At 44.6% G+C, this 17324-nt stretch overlaps 8 protein-coding genes across 8 annotated transcripts; 4 read left to right on the forward strand and 4 right to left on the reverse strand.

Annotated features, from left to right (window-relative positions):
- Positions 1–143: 143 nt before the first annotated feature.
- Positions 144–736, reverse strand: V1513DRAFT_307525 (uncharacterized protein). The gene is made up of 2 exons (XM_066894649.1): positions 591–736; positions 144–507 (listed from the first exon to the last, which is right to left on the reverse strand). The coding sequence occupies exons 1-2, from the start codon at positions 638–640 to the stop codon at positions 189–191; spliced, it is 369 nt and encodes a 122-aa protein (XP_066754581.1). The 5' UTR covers positions 641–736; the 3' UTR covers positions 144–188.
- On the forward strand, positions 715–2268 carry V1513DRAFT_440911 (something about silencing, SAS, complex subunit 4-domain-containing protein). The gene is made up of 2 exons (XM_066897437.1): positions 715–1240; positions 1294–2268. The coding sequence occupies exons 1-2, from the start codon at positions 901–903 to the stop codon at positions 2130–2132; spliced, it is 1179 nt and encodes a 392-aa protein (XP_066754582.1). The 5' UTR covers positions 715–900; the 3' UTR covers positions 2133–2268.
- Positions 2146–3668, reverse strand: V1513DRAFT_440917 (uncharacterized protein). Its single transcript, XM_066897438.1, has 6 exons — positions 3567–3668; positions 3426–3484; positions 3238–3369; positions 3057–3180; positions 2907–3001; positions 2146–2847 (listed from the first exon to the last, which is right to left on the reverse strand). Exons 2-6 carry the CDS (start codon positions 3462–3464, stop codon positions 2257–2259), a joined length of 981 nt encoding a protein of 326 aa, XP_066754583.1. The 5' UTR covers positions 3465–3484; positions 3567–3668; the 3' UTR covers positions 2146–2256.
- Positions 3623–5918, forward strand: V1513DRAFT_440918 (Sas10 C-terminal domain-containing protein). Its single transcript, XM_066897439.1, has 4 exons — positions 3623–3892; positions 3946–4002; positions 4054–4498; positions 4553–5918. The coding sequence occupies exons 1-4, from the start codon at positions 3715–3717 to the stop codon at positions 5853–5855; spliced, it is 1983 nt and encodes a 660-aa protein (XP_066754584.1). The 5' UTR covers positions 3623–3714; the 3' UTR covers positions 5856–5918.
- A 42-nt stretch (positions 5919–5960) lies between these two features.
- Positions 5961–9383, reverse strand: V1513DRAFT_463258 (muts domain V-domain-containing protein; the record flags this gene model as incomplete). The annotated part of the gene is made up of 15 exons (XM_066899965.1): positions 9080–9383; positions 8933–9022; positions 8661–8884; positions 8496–8611; positions 8320–8444; positions 8014–8261; positions 7888–7965; positions 7776–7835; positions 7365–7716; positions 7220–7316; positions 7081–7170; positions 6615–7027; positions 6362–6566; positions 6268–6306; positions 5961–6213 (listed from the first exon to the last, which is right to left on the reverse strand). The coding sequence occupies exons 1-15, from the start codon at positions 9357–9359 to the stop codon at positions 5961–5963; spliced, it is 2670 nt and encodes an 889-aa protein (XP_066754585.1). The 5' UTR covers positions 9360–9383.
- Positions 9384–9549: 166 nt separating this feature from the next.
- V1513DRAFT_440930 (kinase-like domain-containing protein) lies at positions 9550–11057 on the forward strand. Its single transcript, XM_066897440.1, has 4 exons — positions 9550–9769; positions 9830–10065; positions 10115–10225; positions 10277–11057. Exons 1-4 carry the CDS (start codon positions 9691–9693, stop codon positions 10889–10891), a joined length of 1041 nt encoding a protein of 346 aa, XP_066754586.1. The 5' UTR covers positions 9550–9690; the 3' UTR covers positions 10892–11057.
- Positions 11058–11126: 69 nt separating this feature from the next.
- V1513DRAFT_440934 (tRNA synthetases class I-domain-containing protein) lies at positions 11127–14911 on the forward strand. The gene is made up of 6 exons (XM_066897441.1): positions 11127–11274; positions 11416–11461; positions 11520–11567; positions 11622–11680; positions 11728–11833; positions 11890–14911. Exons 2-6 carry the CDS (start codon positions 11449–11451, stop codon positions 14805–14807), a joined length of 3144 nt encoding a protein of 1047 aa, XP_066754587.1. The 5' UTR covers positions 11127–11274; positions 11416–11448; the 3' UTR covers positions 14808–14911.
- V1513DRAFT_440937 (uncharacterized protein) lies at positions 14859–16390 on the reverse strand. Its single transcript, XM_066897442.1, has 2 exons — positions 15992–16390; positions 14859–15934 (listed from the first exon to the last, which is right to left on the reverse strand). Exons 1-2 carry the CDS (start codon positions 16005–16007, stop codon positions 15057–15059), a joined length of 894 nt encoding a protein of 297 aa, XP_066754588.1. The 5' UTR covers positions 16008–16390; the 3' UTR covers positions 14859–15056.
- Between the last annotated feature and the right edge of the window lie 934 nt (positions 16391–17324).

The raw sequence follows: 17324 nt of genomic DNA on the forward strand, positions 1-17324 counted from the left end.
GTGCCTCCAGCCGGTCTTCTCATTGAATATAGATTCATCTATAAATACAAGATCATCTGCAGTAAATCGTCCAATATCATCAAGATAGGCCTGGCTTAGCGCGTCACTGCGGTTTAGAGAGATACGCCGTAGCTCCTTCCTGCTCCATTTCCGCCTCTTCAGCGTACGGGATATTGTAGGCTAGCTGACTAGCACTCCACGTTCCTGCAGTAGCCACCATACCAATTCCGCCTGCTGACGCCATCCTTGAGATAGAAGATATTCAAAAGCGCATTCTCGTCGGCTTGAGAGAGCTGCCGGAAGTATGGCTTCCTGACACTGCCATATCGGAGTAGATTAGACTGTATAGAAAATACAGCTCTAGCTGAAACACCACATTCTTTCCCAATTGCTTCAGGTTTCCAACCTAGTAGGAGATAACGTAGTATTTGCGACCGCTGATCGAGAGTCAGGCCATTGCGGCGGTGGTGAAAGCGGGCCTCAGTAGGATACGACGTGGTTTCCGACCTAGGCCAGTATATTAGTTCCTCATTCTAAAATGTACGAAATAATAAATCACATTGCTCAATTAGGAAACTTGAATAGCTTACAAAGGTGATTGTTTGGTTGAAAGATGAGGATTGTTGTGTTTTGGCGGCATATATGCGCGTTTTCGTGCGAAGCCGCGCCAAAAACTGAAGCTAATTCTGAATACGCTAAATACGCTTAAATTGTCGATTTCAACATCCTTGACCTTCAGTAATTGTACGGCCACAAATCTACTTCGATATAAACAATACACCACATAATCACGGTTCAACGTAATAATGAGTCAAACATCAATTTGCGTCTTATGATATACCATCTCGTGAAATTAGCCTACTTTTATTTTCAAAGGCCCGGCTCGACTACAACTTTCCAATGCCTTCCATTGAGACGACAGCAGCTTGTATACTGGGATCTTCTTCGCCATCACCACACTCAACCTCATCGCTGCGGGATCGGAAGGCAAAAGAGAATAATAATAAGAATGACAAGCGCTCAAAATTTCCCATGAAACGGCCTGCAGAGGAGGCAGGGGTAGCGCATGATCGGATACCATCAGTGGACGAGCCATCTCTCTCGACCGCAAAAGAGGAAGATACTAAGCGCCAATTACGGTCCGAACGAAGTCGTCTGCGGTCAGGTATTAATGGTGCAATTCACGCCGTTGAATGTGATGAGGAGGATCTTCTTTGGTTTGAGAATTTGGATACTTCACGTACGATATCATGACTGAGCATATTGCGCACTATGCTAACTGTATTGTAATAGCAGTGGTCGACTACGATGAGGAGCTACAGATAACGGATGACCCGTTCCCAACAATTCAGGAACTTACTCCTGTGCGCAGACCATCGCCATTCCCAGTCTCATCAATCGTGAATCCTATCTCTGCCGAGTCCCAGGCACGGCTGTACGACACTCCTGTAAAGATCCGATCACGATCAGATCCGCTATGCGATTCTATGTTCGTGGGACATCATAAAAGAGGAGAGCGAGAGGAGCGTCATTACCAGAATTTTGAACGCGATAAAGTCATGTACGAGAAATTACGGTTTGAACGCCAATTAGATAGGTTAAAGGGCCGTGACTGGGTGAAGGCAGTTGTATCCATGACGCCCGTAAAGGATCCCAAGTGTGTACATGAGCTAATCACCAAACGCGACAAATTGATTCATGAGCTTGTAAACGTACTAGCGAAATTTGAGAGTTGGAAGGAGCGTGAAAAGAAGATCAAAAGTCTCAATGGTGACGAAGACGAATTGATGTCGTCAATGCGACTGCGATTGGAAGAAAGGAAAAAGGAATTAAAAAATTTGCATCATATAATTCCTAAAGTAGGAAACGGACGAGCGCGCAAGGGAGTCGGTAGAAACCAGCAAGGAAAAGAAACTACGATTACGCGTTCCGAAGCGCAGGCGCGAAGAGAGTTAGATTCTGATCAGCGAAATCCGAGTTCAGTCTTAAAAAACCTTAAGTCAACTGCAAATGCAAAATTATTGAAGACTTCGGCTTTTGGATACCCTTTACCTCGCATTCGGTATCGGCAGTTTCATATACCATTAGACTGGGTCGAGAATCGCGAAAAATTGCGACAAACCAACGAATAATTTGGGTTAAAGTTGTTGGAAGTGTAATATTTATTAGGGCATTGGCATGGGTACTGGTTCAGAAACGCGGGTTAAAAAGAGCATAATCATTTGTATTGCCAACGTTGAATTCGTCAACTAATTCTCAATCTTCCGCTCCATGGTTTGTTATATTGTCGTCGTCGCCGTCTTTAGCCGATAAAGGTACAGCTTGGGACGCAGCCATGGAACGATCTTTGTAAAATTTTCGAATGTCCTTAACAACCAGCCACTCCCACACAGGAGCGAATATTGCTAGCACGATTGCCAGGCACGTCTGCCCTAAATAGTTAATCCGAGGCGAACAACTGAGCATCATAGAAGAGAGCACGAGACCAATAAAATCCGTAGTTATCATCTGGTTGCCCTTGTCGAGTTGCCGTATGATCTTGTCAGCACACTCATCTGCAGTGATTGGCTTCGATGGACCTTCGATTTTCTTTGTTATTTCTGGCTTTGTCAAATTTTCTATCGTATAACCCTCCGACAAGAAGTTTCCAGCAAATATGACATCGACTTTGATATTGTAAGGTAGGCACTCATGTCGTAGACAGTCGCCCAGTGACCGCAGCGCCGACTTAGCTGGAGCATATTGACTATATCCTATAAACGAGTAGAAGTGGACAGCCGACGAGAATAAAACTATGTGCCTGCAGTAAGAAGGAACAGGAGATTTAGCCATGGCCTTGAGTCCAGCCTACATGAAAAACAATTAGAACCTTCAGACAAGGAAGAAAATTTATGTCATATCCGTACGTGAGCCATGTATAGTGCTGTGAAGTAATTAGTCGCAACTCCCGATGTGAGTTCGTCCGTAGTGAGCTCAATGAAAAGCTTTGGAATCGCGCTGCCTATAAAATACATTTAATAAATCAAATATTGTCTTCTGGGATATACCACACATACCAGCGCAGCACATCAGTACATCAGGGGCTCGGCCTGTCTCGGCTATAACTCGCTCTGCCTCGGAGGCTATTGATATATCGGCCGCAATGTAGGATAAGTTCTGTGTGGTTGATGACCGAAATTTCTATACAGACTTTTAGTTCAACCTCCATTAGCAGATACCGCTCAATAGTCAAGGCACCTCAATATCCGCAACCGCTGCCTGCAAAATGGCTTCCCTTCTGGCAATAATTATAACATCGGCGCCTTTTGAGAAGGCAGCCTTGGCCAATGCCAGACCTAGGCCCTGTGAGGCACCAGTGATTATAACAAGCTATATTGCCTAAGTCCACTACATAATCTAAATTATTACTAAATACTTGCTAATACCTTCCCGTCGACATTGAACTGGTTGCTGTTCCAAAACATTGTCTACCTTACTAATGCTGCTAGACCCGAGGCCGTTAGAGCTTCCATGTATATTCGAACGAGGGAGACGAGGTAATGCGACGGTCTTAAATAGGAACTTACTATAGACACTGATTGAATAAACGACAACGATGTTGGCCCAACTAACGAAGCAAATGTGGACTCAGAAACAGAGTTGGATGTTGTAAATAAATGGCTTCCCACACCGATGTGCAAGCAGACAACGGCACAACTTTAATAGTAAGAGGACATGCAGCTTGACAGTCATAACAGACTTGTGCGGCTCACAAAATTTTTGGCCCAAATTATTCCACACTATCAGAGATCAACCTTTGAGACAAGCAAAATGGCAGGAAGAAAGAAGCTGAAAAGTAGCCAAATGACTGTGAATAGGCTCGAAGACATGGATCCTGATGAAGTTGACGCATGTAAGCGGGTCGGCAAGAGATTTAAGCAGAAGAAGTTGGTTAACATTATTTAGTTCACGAGCAGCGAGAAAGGATCTTGCTGAATGACAATAGCGAACCTAGATATCAAGGTAGGACATTATTAGGTGATGTATTAGACGAACGCTGACTGTAGATGTTAGACGTGGAAGTGAGTGATGAGGAAGTATTAGGTGTTCGCGAAGCGGATGATTCAGAGAACGAAGCGAACAATTTTGAGGATGACCTAGATGAAGAGGAAGGGGTAGAAAGTGCACAGGAAGATGAGCCACTAAAGTCTTCAACAAAGACAAAAAAGGTTTCAAGGAGATCTAAACTGGCCGCCGAGGTGGAAGATGATGACGACGAAGACTGGAGAACTCTTCGCGAAAAATACATTGAAGAGGACGAGCTCTCTGGCTGGGGTAAATCAGCTCGTGCCTACTATGATGCAGATGAGATTGAGGACGAGGAGGACGCAAAAGAAGAGGAGGAGACAGCTATTAAAATCCAACAGAAGAGCTTGGCGGAAATGAGTACCAGTGATTTTTTAGGTGATTTCGAAGATGAAATGAAAGTCGGCGAAGCACTAGATGACGAGGAATTTACGTAAGTTTACCGGCAATGAGCCATTTCGCCTCTTGCTAACTATAGAATAAACAGGAAATCTATAAAGGAAGCCATTCCCAAGCAAGATGTATCCAAGCTTTCGCAACCTGAGAAGCTAAAGCTGTTGCGATCACAAAACCCCGAAATATTCCCTCTGGCGAAGGAATACTCTGAGCTTCTAAAGGTCTATGACGCCTTAAAGGAGTCACATGAAGGTTCAGAGAAAGTATCGGTCAAGTTCGTAGCTCTCTCCGGTTACCTTGCATGCATTTGTGCATATTTCACGCTATATTGCGATAAAAATTGCGACGAGGACGATTTGCGAGATAACAAGATCATGAATCACTTGTTGGTATTGCGACGATATTGGAAAACTCTGTCTCAGCTATCCGACTCGGAGTCCCTTACAGATGCTGCATGCTCGCCTCCTCGCCTTGTTCATTCGGACGAGGAGAATGATAAGGAAATGGAAGCGTCGATTTGTGAGCCTGAGGAGGATAGACATGGCAAGCTTCATAATGATGCCTTGGCCTCTAATACTGCCAGTCAATCAGCAAAGAGGAAACGGCCAGAGAGAACTGTTAGTCTTAACTCCGATCTCCTTGATCTTGACCTCGACGTCTTGACAGCCGTACCTTTGTCGAAGAAGAAGAAATTGACCGTATTGAAGACATCCACAATGAATGACTTCGCGGATGCCACTAAGCTGAACGATACAGATTTAGCTGACAAGATGATAAAGCGAAAGAGCTTACGATTTTATACTTCAAAGATTGACCAGAAGTCACAACTTCGCAGGGAAAGATTTTCTGGTGACATGGATCTACCATATCGGGAGCGAGATAAGGAACGCCAGAGCAGACTAAATCTGTTGGCTGAGCAGCGGGGTCAATCTAAGGCGGTTGAGGGTGACGAAGATTACCTTGATGAGGTATCCGACCATTATGACGATAATGATATGATTGGAAGTGTCGGCAAGCAGGCAGCCAACGCCGGCTCTGAGGATGACTATTATGATATGGTCAAGGTTTCGCGAGACCGGAAGAGGGCAGAGAGACAAGAACTACTTGGAGCGGCTAAGAAGGCTGCAAGTGAGGGTAAGCTCAAAGAGTTTGAAGAAACAATTGGTGAGGACGGAAAACGCGCTGTTAATTATCAAATCCTAAAAAACAAGGGCCTGACACCGAAACGAAATAAGGACAATAGAAATCCCCGTGTGAAGAAGCGTAAGAAATATGAGAAGGCAAAGAAGAAATTGGCATCAATGAAGCAGGTCTATAAAGCGCCAGAAGGTCCGTATAGCGGCGAAAAGACAGGTATTAAGAAGAACATATCCAGGAGTATAAAATTCAAGTAGTTTTGTGTCTAGATATACTATTCACTGTACCATAGTCTCACTAATAACAACATTAATTAAATCACAACCTGTGCTATAGCTAACAAAGCAAATTAAAAATTTCTCTTAATTACGGTAAAGTATTCTCTTCAATTTGGCACGCGCCGTAAGTTTCTTTTGGCTAGAACTACTGAAGTCGACCACAAATTCTTCTTTTAAGAATCTTCGGGCGACAAGCTCAGCGTGTTCCAGAGATTTTACCTCTTCATCTGTCATCTTGCTGCACACAGTGACGAGATCTTCCCCTTTTGCCAGTATCTTGCTAAGCTCTTCAGCTCGGGCCGTAATGTGTTCTGGAACGCCATTTAGAGCCGCGCAGCTATCAACAATAATTAGTATCCGGATGTACGTTTGGGTAATCTAGCAAAAGCACCATATTCCGAAGCTAGAAGTCGATCTCCCTGGTAATAGCCTTCGTAAAAGCGTTAGCAACATTGATAGCTATTATAATCAGCATCCCGAAGAACCTGTAGAGATAAGTGATTTTGTCCTCAATCTCAGGCACATCGTCATCTATTAGGACCTGCATATGCATGAACTTCAGCCCTTGCAAGTCATGCAGCGTATCATTTTCAAAGAGCTCGTGATAATGCGTCGAAGCAAGTACTTTGGGCCGTTGGAATTCCGGAGAAAGTAAGTACTCTAATAAACCACCAAAGAGTCCAGCTCCATCTGAAAGCCATTAACATAGTGGCAGTGGTCAACCTATTTTACACCTACCAGTAGACTCGGTCCCTTTACCAAATTCATCTATTATGAATAAACTTCGATTAGTGCAAAGCTGGAGCGCCAAACACACCTGCTGTAGATCAACCATAAAAGCACTCTGCTCTTTCGACACAGTTTCACGTGTCATTACTCTGGTTAGTATCTTGTCAGTAATACCAATTTTGGCAAACTCTGCGGGTACAAAGCTTCCGATATGCGACATATAAGTGATCAAAGCAACTTGCTTCAAGTAAACTGATTTCCCTGAATAGTTCGCACCAGTGAGCAATAACGCACTTGGCCCTCGTTCCTCATCGCCTTCGGATTCCTCCATTATAATATCGTTGTCGTCTTCAGTATTTCCACCATGCAAGTAAGTATCATTCTCTACGAATGATGGAACAGATAATTCGTACAACGGATGTCTGTTCAACTGCAGTTAGAGACCTGGCGCGCAAATGCAGAGTTGCGTATGTACCGTCCTTTATTGATTTTAATGCTATTATCGGCAGTCATAATTGGCCTGCTGTAGTGATATAACTGGGCAGCTTCGGCAAAAGAGAGTAGACTTGTAAGAGTTAGATACCGTATATGACGTAAACATGATCATAATCAACCAGTCAAGCTCAGCAGTCCATTTACAACACGCAATCAGTAACTCAGAGTATTTCAATATATCAACTTGAAGTGCATGGACTATTTCGATTTCTCGATCTAAAACTATCAGCGGCGACGACTTCTCCACACAGCAGCACATCATACCGCAGATCATTCCGTACATATCACCGAAGGTGTGATCTAACTCTCGGACTTCCGGTGACTTGAAATAAGCATATGTATCAGATCGGAACTGATAGTCCCAATCCTCGCCAATACAGCAAGGATCTCCGGTTGCTTCATCCAAAGCAACCAAAATCAAGTATCCCAATTGAGGGAAGTAAATCGCATTTATACGGTCTGAATAGATTTGCGGCAAATCAATTGCAATCCGCCTAGCCACCGCAGATAGAAGGTCTTCAATGCCGTCAAATTTTCTCTTCAGCTCATCTAATTCTTGATCAACAGTTGGCTTAACTACGATTCTGTTGTCAATCCTTGACATATCGAAATCGATCTAATGGTCATTAGTATTAGCCTGAATTCGGAACCGAGAGCCACCATGAATATGAATACCACACTACTAATTAGCTCACACACTTCCTTCAGAGCAACTTGGTCGAATGTGTTCAGAATCTGCAGAAATATTAGAATTGGGATTAGTTAGCTGATGAAGAAAGAACGTCACCTCGTAAACGACCTTAATATTCTGCGCATCTACAATTTCGCTCATCGCAGCTCGGATTCTTAAGCACCCAAATGCAAACTAACATCTTTAGTAGACGCCATTCCGATTGGAATTATGTCAACCTACATCAAGAATAGCTTTCCAGTCACTCAGAGTTGCCTTCCCCATGTTCAAGTTGGTGAGGAGTCTAGGAATGTTCTTTATTTTTTTCAAAGAAGATTTCAATGCATGGGTGATATGGAGATTATCCTGCCTTACAAACAGGGCGACAGCATTATGTCGCTCCGTTATAACCGGCAACGACAGAGATGGACGCAGAAACCATGATTTCAATAGCTGATGGCCAAATGGTGTCACCGTAGAGTTAAGTATTCCTAGAACGATCGTTGAGCAATAGTTACAGAACTTATGAGTACAGAACAGTTGTCATACCGAACAAGCTCAAGCCCTCTTTGTGCCTGTTTGCACTGCCATGCATATGGAAGTTTGGATGACTTTCATCCTCAAATATTTGCAAAGAGCAAATAGTATCGCTATTCACAAACATGATCTCATTCCTGCTCGAAATCAGCAATCACATTCCCACGGACTAAATTTCTGACTCGTACATCTTAAAGGTTTCAATTTCGTTGATCCTAAGAGGGGCGTCGTTGTGATTGACGAGACCATCCTCTAAGGCCATTAGTTTTTGAGAAAATGAAATCACTGCTCCTGCGCAGCCAATCTACAACTACTATCAGTCCCATTTCCATTAATTATCTGAAACGGCTCACCGATATTTCTTTCTCTAAATTTATTCTAGATGACAAATCTAGAAATGCGGATTTCGAAGCCAATCTCGCACAGGCTGGCAGGGCCATGTCATCGACATTATCGTCAGGCGTTACAAACTGCATCGCTAAATCATCCTGTACATGTCCCAGTTTTAATGAGAGAATCCTATTTATAGCTGCTGTATGCGAAAATTCGTTTGACGGCCTTATCTCAACACGGAAGCCTGGACAAAGTAAGTCTAAAAGACGAACCACAGAGATATATTGAATACCTTCGTCAGTCTTCGCTTTCAAAATTTCTTCAATGGACTCCTCTATTCTAGCAGGCAGCAATACAATCGTCGGCTTAATCTGGAAGATCACTGAAAGAGTACGAGTGAGCATGTCTCGCTAACTGTACTCATATTCCAGTCACTTACAAGTCTCGATAATACTCCAATTAGTATGATACTTTTCCACTAGCGCAGCATTAGCCGACATGTCTTCTACAACGTAAAGTGTCCCTTCTGAGCAATTGAAATGGGCTAATCCTAAGCATGATGCTTTATAATTAATGGCCAGGATGACGTTATTTGCGACTGAGGAGATATCATCTTCTGTCGTACTAGCGCCTTCATCGTTTTCCTCAATAGTTTCCAAAAGGCTGTCATCGCGTACTGTGCTATTCTCGTGATCTTCCATAATAAATGAGCTATTCATATTGTAACCTCCACAATATCCATAGTAACGATTTGTTTACGAGAACAACAATCCGGTAACAAATTTACGTGTTGCTTGAGCCGCACGCGGGTGCCGCTGATGTTTGCATGGTTGAGCACTAAAATAATGCAGCGGTGCAACTGGTGCTTTAACGTCACGTAGCTAAGTGCATATTCCCTCTGTCGCCAACCAACCAAGCGCGCGAGTTGGGGTCATCAGCAAACAAGTTTACTGATACACTGCTGGTTTTACGGACTCATAGGAGCCAAGTCATCTGGCTATAATTACTAATTTTACGACTGTAATTTCTGCCGATTCTTGCTTGATTGAAATGGCGTCGCACCAAACATCAATAGCCCGAACATATTCGTATGTTAATGCTCGCATGCCCGCTGCGTACTCAGATTATGGTTAGTGCACACAATGCTCTCGGAATTGATATTAAGGATATGCCTAATCTGATTTTACAGATTCATATCAAATACAATGGGGTGAGATAGAAAACTACGAAATCGTGAAGAAAGTGGGGCGAGGAAAATACTCGGAAGTTTTTGAGGGAGTGAATATTGCAAATCAGCAGAAGTGTATTATCAAAGTGTTAAAGCCAGTGAAAAAGAAGAAAATAAAGAGAGAAGTCAAGATCTTACAAAATTTGGCTGGCGGACCCAATGTCATTCACCTGTACGATATTGTTAGAGACGCACAGGTAGGGGACTATGACATCTAAATCTACCTCTAGCTGACGGGGAATATAGAGTCGGACTCCTTCTCTTATTTTTGAATATGTCAACAATATTGATTTCCGAATCCTTTATCCGCGATTCACAGACTATGACATCCGTTACTACATATATGAGTTGTTGGTGGTATGGGTCATTGAGGGACAAGATAAGTTGTGTAGCTAATCATTGAACCAGGCATTGGATTTTTGTCATTCTAAGGGAATCATGCACAGGGACGTGAAGCCTCACAATGTGATGATTGACCATGAGAAACGATCTCTCAGACTGATTGATTGGGGTTTGGCTGAGTTTTACCACGCGGGGCAGGAGTATAACGTGCGGGTTGCATCGCGGTATTTCAAGGGTCCCGAACTTCTCGTTGATTTCCAAGAGTATGATTACTCTCTTGATATGTGGTCTCTGGGAGCAATGTTCGCTTCGATGGTATTCCGAAAGGAGCCGTTTTTCCATGGCAACTCAAATACTGACCAGTTGGTGAAGATTGCTCGCGTTCTCGGCACAGACTCTCTTAATGCCTATTTAGAAAAGTACGATATTGAATTGGATCCGCAGTATGATGAGTTGATTGGAAGATTTGCCAGGAAACCATGGCAGCGATTTGTGAACGCGGACAATCAAAAATACATATCTCCGGAGGCGCTGGACTTCCTGGACAAATTACTACGATATGATCACCAGGAACGCTTAACAGCTAAAGAGGCCATGGAGCATGATTACTTTGCGCCGGTTCGAAAGGAGCATGAGGAGAAGAAGTTGGCTTTGCAACGTCAGAAGTCCGATTCGTCCTGATTTGTATGTGCATTTGTAATACAGGTATCTTGTTTAGTTTGCAATATTTAATGAATTTGCAGTATTTTTCATATTAAATTGCAGTGACTTGTATTAGCTTCATAATAGTAATAGGTTGATAGAAGCATGATAAAGAACGTTGTTGTAAACGTACAGTAATTTTGACGGGTTTTGTGTCATCAGCCACACATTTTAATGGCAACAGAAACAGTCAAAACTCTCAAAAAATAGTCATTCTCCACAATAATATACAGCCCATCATTTAAGAACTCTGACTTGTGGAGGAATTTTTCACCACGTCGCTGCCTAGACTATTTTCCCCGCGGTACAACCGTCTGTGTTCAATTGGACGATTGGGAAGGTCTGCTACCACTAATCATTTTGTAAGTTTCTTTTTATGACCTTATACCGGGGGACTTGGGTTGCTCCCTCAAAAGTCGCACCGACGGAGGCCAAATTAAGTGAATTCCCGGAGTTTAGGAGATGTTCGTCAAAAATTATTTCACAACTGACAGTGCCAATAGAATTTAATTTTACGAAATTCGTTTGTTCGCACAATGGCTACCGCTGGTATGTGTTGTCCAGTGCGTGACATTGAAAGCATCATATTAATGAAATTACATCTTAGAAGTCCCTGTCGCTGTCGAGCTTCCCAGGCAGAAGACTGATAAGGAGCGTATGTAGCCTGTGGTAATTTGTGCTCTGAAGCCGGACTAATCGTTGTATCTAGTCGAAAAGGAGCGAAAGAAGGAGGAGAAGATGGCTAAATTTTTAGCCAAGCAAAATAAGGTATGTTAGCACTGAGGGAACGGAGAATTATTGCTAAGAGTGAACAGAAACAAACGGTAAAGGAGAAGTCGGAAAAGGCGGAGAAGAAGCCAGGTAAAGAGCAAACTGCGACTCCGGAATATAAAGAGTTAACTCCTTCTGGAGAGAAGAAGAGTAAGTGTCTCTACATTGGGGAAAGTTCATGGCCGTAATATTGACCTGCGAATCAGTTCTTCAAGATCTGGAACTTCCGGCTCTGAAGTCCTACAATCCCCAGGTGGTTGAATCGGCGTGGTACGAATGGTGGGAGAAGGAGGGATTCTTCAAGCCGGAGTTCACTGAGGACGGCAAAGTTAAGCCTGAGGGTCTTTTCACAATTCCTGCACCACCGCCAAATATTACCGGTGCCCTTCATATTGGACACGCCTTGACTGTTTCCATTCAGGACGCTTTAATTCGGTGGGAGCGTATGCGCGGCAAGACCGTGCTCTACCTGCCTGGCTTCGATCACGCTGGTATCAGTACTCAGTCTGTCGTCGAGAAGATGCTGTGGAAAAAGAAGAAACAGACCCGACACGATCTAGGGCGTGAAAAGTTCATCGATTTAGTCTGGGAGTGGAAGGACGAGTACCATAGCCGAATTAAGAATCAGTCCAAGCGATTGGGTGCTTCCTATGACTGGACTCGAGAGGCCTTCACGATGGATGAGAATCTGTCGGCTGCTGTTCGGAAGACTTTCATTCAGTTGTTCGAGGAGGGTGTCCTCTATCGTGACAATCGACTTGTCAATTGGTGTGTTGCCCTTAACACCACGCTGTCCAACTTGGAGGTCGAAAACAAGGACATCAAGGGCAGAACCATGCTGAACGTCCCTGGATACGACGAGCCGGTTGAGTTCGGTGTCATTACGTCGTTCGGCTATCCGGTCGAAGGATCTGATGAAAAGCTTATTGTTGCTACCACTCGACCGGAGACCATGTTTGGTGATACCGCTGTTGCCGTCCACCCTGCCGATCCACGATACCAGCACTTGCATGGAAAATTCGTTGTTCACCCATTCGTTGACCGGAAGCTTCCGATCATCACCGACAGCGAGGCCGTTGATATGGAGTTTGGAACCGGAGCTGTGAAGATCACTCCTGCTCATGACCCAAACGATTATGCTACCGGTAAGCGCCACAATCTCGAGTTTGTTAACATTTTGAACGACGACGGTACGTTGAACGAGAGCTGTGGCAAGTACGCCGGCCTCAAGCGTTTCGATGCGCGAAAGCTTGTCATCGAGGAGCTTACCAAGCTCGACCTCTTCATCGAATCTAAGGACAACGAGATGACAGTTCCATTGTGTGTCAAGTCGAACGATGTCATCGAGCCGGTCATGAAGCCACAGTGGTGGGTCAGACAGAAGGCTATGGGTGAGGCCGCGCTTAATGCTGTCAAAACCGGTGAGATGATCTTGGAGCCTAAGATCTTTGAGGCGGATTACTTCTACTGGATGGAAAATATCCAGGATTGGTGTGTCTCCCGTCAGCTCTGGTGGGGTCACAGATGCCCGGCATACTTTGTTAGAATAGAGGGTCTCGAAGGTCAGCAGGATGCTATAGAGGCCAAGTGGTGGGTTGCAGCAGAGAACGAAGAAGAGGCTAAGAAGAAGGCTGAGGCCAAGTTCCCGGGCAAGTTATTTAGTCTTGAGTGGGATGAGGATGTTTTGGATACGTGGTTCTCGGCTGGTCTGTGGCCGTTCTCTACCCTTGGATGGCCCAATCTTGAGTCGAAGGACTTCAAGGACTTTTATCCTATGTCAATGCTCGAAACTGGGTGGGATATCATGTTCTTCTGGGTGGCTCGGATGGCTATGCTCGGAATCAAGTTGACTGGTTCAGTTCCGTTCAAGGAGGTTTATCTGCACTCCCTCGTCCGTGACGCCCAAGGCAGAAAGATGTCCAAATCACTGGGTAATGTTATCGATCCGCTTGACGTCACGACAGGTATTTCGCTCGAGAAGCTCCACGCGAGGTTGCGGGAAGGCAACTTGGATCCGCGAGAGGTAGCCAAAGCCGAGGCTGGCCAGACGCTCAGTTTTCCGAATGGGATTCCAGAATGCGGTACTGACGCCATGCGATTCGCTCTCTGCGCGTACACTACAGGTGGTCGTGATATCAACTTGGACATTCTTCGTGTCGAGGGTTACCGAAAGTTCTGTAACAAGATTTACCAGGCCACGAAGTTTGCTTTGCTACGTCTTGGCGAAGGTTATATCCCGCCTTCGAAGATCAATGTTACTGGTAAGCAATCGCTTGTCGAGAAGTGGATTTTGTACAGGCTCAGTGAGGCTGCGAGGCTCACAAACGAGTCACTCGAGAAACGTGATTTCTTTACGGCGACATCGACGATTTATAATTTCTGGCTCTACGAACTCTGCGACGTTTACATAGAGAACTCTAAGTCGTTGATATTGGAGGGTACGCCAGAGGAGCAGGCGTCGGCGAAGAACACGTTGTACACTTGTCTCGATGGCGCGCTTAAGCTTATCCATCCGTTCATGCCATTCATCACCGAGGAGTTATGGCAGCGACTCCCCCGTCGTGAAGGCGACAAGACGGAAACGATTGTTAAGGCGAGTTATCCTACGTACCGAACTGATCTTGACGACGCAGAGGCAGCCGCGGCATACGACTTGGTTTTCTCGGTCGTCAAGGGCGCGCGATCGCTTTTTTCTCAATACAACATTCTGAAGGGTGGCAAAATATACATTCAGTGCAGCTCGGCGGCCGATAAAACCACAATAGAGACCCAGACTAGCAGTATTAGCGCGCTGATCAAGTCATATGACTCTATTGATGTCATTCTGGCAAACGAGGCACTGCCCGAAGGAACCGGTGTTCTCGTTATTTCGAAGGACGTCACTGTCGGTGTCATGCTGAAAGGCCAAGTTGATGTTGATGCCGAAATCAAGCGTGCAGAGCAGAAGCTAAATAAGGCTGTCCAGGGCAAGGCAGGCTTGGAGAAGATCATGTCGAGCAAGGACTATGCTAGCAAGGCTAAGAAAGAGGCGCAGGAAGCTAACCAATTGAGATTGGAAACATTTGCGGCCGAGATTGAGACTTTGAAAGGCATGATTCAGAATTTCGAAAAGCTCAGAGTTTAGATTGCAGAGGATGGAATTAGATATGCCAAATTTATAAAGGCTATTTTGTTTGTCGTGTTAGGTATAGTTTTTATGTCGTAAAATAAATATGTATACTATTGTAAGTAACACGTAAAATTCAGACAAATACCACCGCCTTAGCTGATTGCTGTTGCTCTGGCAAGTTCAAATAACTCCAGTAAATAGAAAGACTCCATAAGATGTCCAAATCCAAATAACGCGACTCCCCCCCCCACCGGCATTTATGATTCATTGCAGTTGCTGCGGCGGCAGGGGACGATGCTGCTGTGACTCTTCGCGGTCGACGAGCTCAGTCCGCTGCTGCCTAAACCTCGTCAGCGTATTCGACACAAGCTTAGGGTCCACATCCGGAATCCCACGTTCACGCCTCTTTGCATTAATAATCTTGACAGGTATACTCCTTGTCAAGTCCGAGCCCGCATAACTCAAGTCGCGTAGCAAATTCTTCTCCTCATTCGTGAGCGACTTTTTCGAAATCAAATCCTGCGCAAATCCATGGTTATGGAGCACATTCGAAGATTTGATGTACCAGCATCCGGACTTCTTGTTATGCCAGCAATTCAAATAGAACGGACAATCTGTCGATCTAGTTGTCCCGAAACTGGCCCTTCGTTTGCGTGGATCGTCAGTGCGTGTGTATTTTGACGTCTTGGACCGCTTCCAGCATTGGATGCGGATATGCTCTGGGCGGGAGGATGTCCGGGATAGTCTGAAGCCTGCCAATGTGGCGTACCGGTTGAGGTGGAGCAGAAGGGCGTCTTTGGAGGGGAAAGTTTGAGATAGGTCTAGTGGTTCATCAGACGCGAGGAGGATTGTCGGTTCGTGATCTTCTAGATCTGGATGAATGTCTGCGTGAAGATTATGATGATGACTATGATGATGACGATGTTGGCTACAAGCTTCGTCTTGTTCTTGTTGTTGTTGGAGTTGCTGCAGTTGGTGATCAATAGCGTGCTGAGCCTTGTCAGAAGCTAGATGATGGTGGTGGTGGTGGTGGTGAATCGAAATTGTTTGTGGCAAGGATGAGAGAGACGCTGTGAGTGATAGATGGCTCGCGGTTGACAGGGTCGGATCCTGCAATTGGACCGGGGATACGGAATTTGTAACTATTGTGCAACTAGTTAGTTGGTAGAGCGACATGATTTATTAGGCGGGCCACTTACAGTCCGTGATATCCATTATAGAAGATCAAACTGTTGTCATTTTATATAAAGACTATGCTCATATGTTCAATAATGCAATAGAACGCTATGCAAGCAGTATAAATCGCGCGCGTTGATAAAATGTGTATATTGGCTATTCAATCTACATGCTGGGAAGCAATCAATAATCTAAACACTGCTGCGGGATTCCGACATAAGCGGGGTTAGGGATGCCTTTATTAATCGTCCCGTCTAAGGATCGCCTTATGCCAATTTATAAAGCACTATTTTCATTAAATTCGTATTCTGCATTCTGAAAATCAATCGCAGGATTCGCGAATCCTTGACACGATTTCTGTTGATTGTCGCAAAACAACCAGTGGATGATCTAGAAATTCGTTTATACATTCAGACCGGGGTGGTTACTCTTGCGAAATACAGTAGTTTCAATAATTAGATGCATCAAGCTATAATACAGGGTAACTTATCCTTCATCCCGTTACTGGCAAAGATAATATATATATATATATACAAGCAATTCCGAAAATACGGCTAACTCGCCAAAGCCACTAATGAATATCGTACTTTTAAATAAAAATAGTCATGATGGTGAATATACAACCGCAGACACCATCTATTTTAGCTTTATATATGTATATGTCCTAGATATGCATAGCAAGTGATCGGATTCCACAGCCTTGTTCTCTATGTCTGCGATAGCTTAGTTATTCTTAACGGTTTGAGCGGCCGAGAGGATAAAATTCGGAAGGCTTGTATCCATTTGCTCGACTGGAAGTTGGGGAGCCAGATGCTGAGCCAAAGCCGGAGTAAGAAGGATAGGAAGGGTAGGACAAAGATGCCGACGATGGTGAGGATGTGGAGAGGAGCTCGCGTTTTTCTTGATCGTATTTGCGGACATCGTCGGCAGTGATCTTGATAGTCGAGCCAGTAAGAGGAGTACGTCCAAAGCCCATTTTTTTTGCTGACACGGGATAGCAAGGATGTAGAAGAAGAGTGGCAGAGAGGAGAGAACAAACACAAGAAACAGTGGACAGAGAAGGTATATATAAATGAAGACGACGCGTTGAGCTTGTGCGATGGTTGCCGATACAACAGCGTCGCACAGAACTGGCAGTATACCGAATAATAATTTTCGCGATTCAGAAACACAGAATAATAATATGCAACAGTCCGCGGGATGCAAAATAGAGGCTTGCAGCAGATAAATCTGATTGGGGACAAAAATATCTGTGCATCGTTGTGGAATGGCGAAGGTGGGCTGGCTGTTAGCTGGAAACGTGCAAAAGTAAACAAGGGGAGACACAAACCCCTCGACGGAACCTCATTTCATGGG

Source organism: Lipomyces chichibuensis (assembly GCF_038497645.1).
Source record: "Lipomyces chichibuensis strain CBS 12929 unplaced genomic scaffold V1513scaffold_8, whole genome shotgun sequence".
Taxonomy (NCBI): Eukaryota; Fungi; Ascomycota; class Lipomycetes; order Lipomycetales; family Lipomycetaceae; genus Lipomyces; species Lipomyces chichibuensis.

Excerpts from the sequence above, each read along its gene's own strand:
- V1513DRAFT_307525 (XM_066894649.1), bottom strand. The coding sequence starts at position 640 with ATGCCGCCAAAACACAACAATCCTCATCTTTCAACCAAACAATCACCT. Across the intron at positions 508-590 it reads TCAACCAAACAATCACCTTT|GTCGGAAACCACGTCGTATC; the intron begins GTAAGCTATTCA and ends ATACTGGCCTAG.
- V1513DRAFT_440911 (XM_066897437.1), top strand. The coding sequence starts at position 901 with ATGCCTTCCATTGAGACGACAGCAGCTTGTATACTGGGATCTTCTTCG. Across the intron at positions 1,241-1,293 it reads TGAGAATTTGGATACTTCAC|CAGTGGTCGACTACGATGAG; the intron begins GTACGATATCAT and ends GTATTGTAATAG.
- V1513DRAFT_440917 (XM_066897438.1), bottom strand. The coding sequence starts at position 3,464 with ATGTTTTGGAACAGCAACCAGTTCAATGTCGACGGGAAG. Across the intron at positions 3,370-3,425 it reads AGTTCAATGTCGACGGGAAG|CTTGTTATAATCACTGGTGC; the intron begins GTATTAGCAAGT and ends TAGGCAATATAG. Across the intron at positions 2,848-2,906 it reads CAGCACTATACATGGCTCAC|GCTGGACTCAAGGCCATGGC; the intron begins GTACGGATATGA and ends TTTTTCATGTAG.
- V1513DRAFT_440918 (XM_066897439.1), top strand. The coding sequence starts at position 3,715 with ATGCAGCTTGACAGTCATAACAGACTTGTGCGGCTCACAAAATTTTTG. Across the intron at positions 4,003-4,053 it reads TAGCGAACCTAGATATCAAG|ACGTGGAAGTGAGTGATGAG; the intron begins GTAGGACATTAT and ends TGTAGATGTTAG. Across the intron at positions 4,499-4,552 it reads CTAGATGACGAGGAATTTAC|GAAATCTATAAAGGAAGCCA; the intron begins GTAAGTTTACCG and ends TAGAATAAACAG.
- V1513DRAFT_440930 (XM_066897440.1), top strand. The coding sequence starts at position 9,691 with ATGGCGTCGCACCAAACATCAATAGCCCGAACATATTCGTATGTTAAT. Across the intron at positions 9,770-9,829 it reads CGCTGCGTACTCAGATTATG|ATTCATATCAAATACAATGG; the intron begins GTTAGTGCACAC and ends CTGATTTTACAG. Across the intron at positions 10,066-10,114 it reads ATATTGTTAGAGACGCACAG|AGTCGGACTCCTTCTCTTAT; the intron begins GTAGGGGACTAT and ends CGGGGAATATAG.
- V1513DRAFT_440934 (XM_066897441.1), top strand. Across the intron at positions 11,568-11,621 it reads GCAGAAGACTGATAAGGAGC|TCGAAAAGGAGCGAAAGAAG; the intron begins GTATGTAGCCTG and ends CGTTGTATCTAG. Across the intron at positions 11,834-11,889 it reads TCCTTCTGGAGAGAAGAAGA|TTCTTCAAGATCTGGAACTT; the intron begins GTAAGTGTCTCT and ends CCTGCGAATCAG.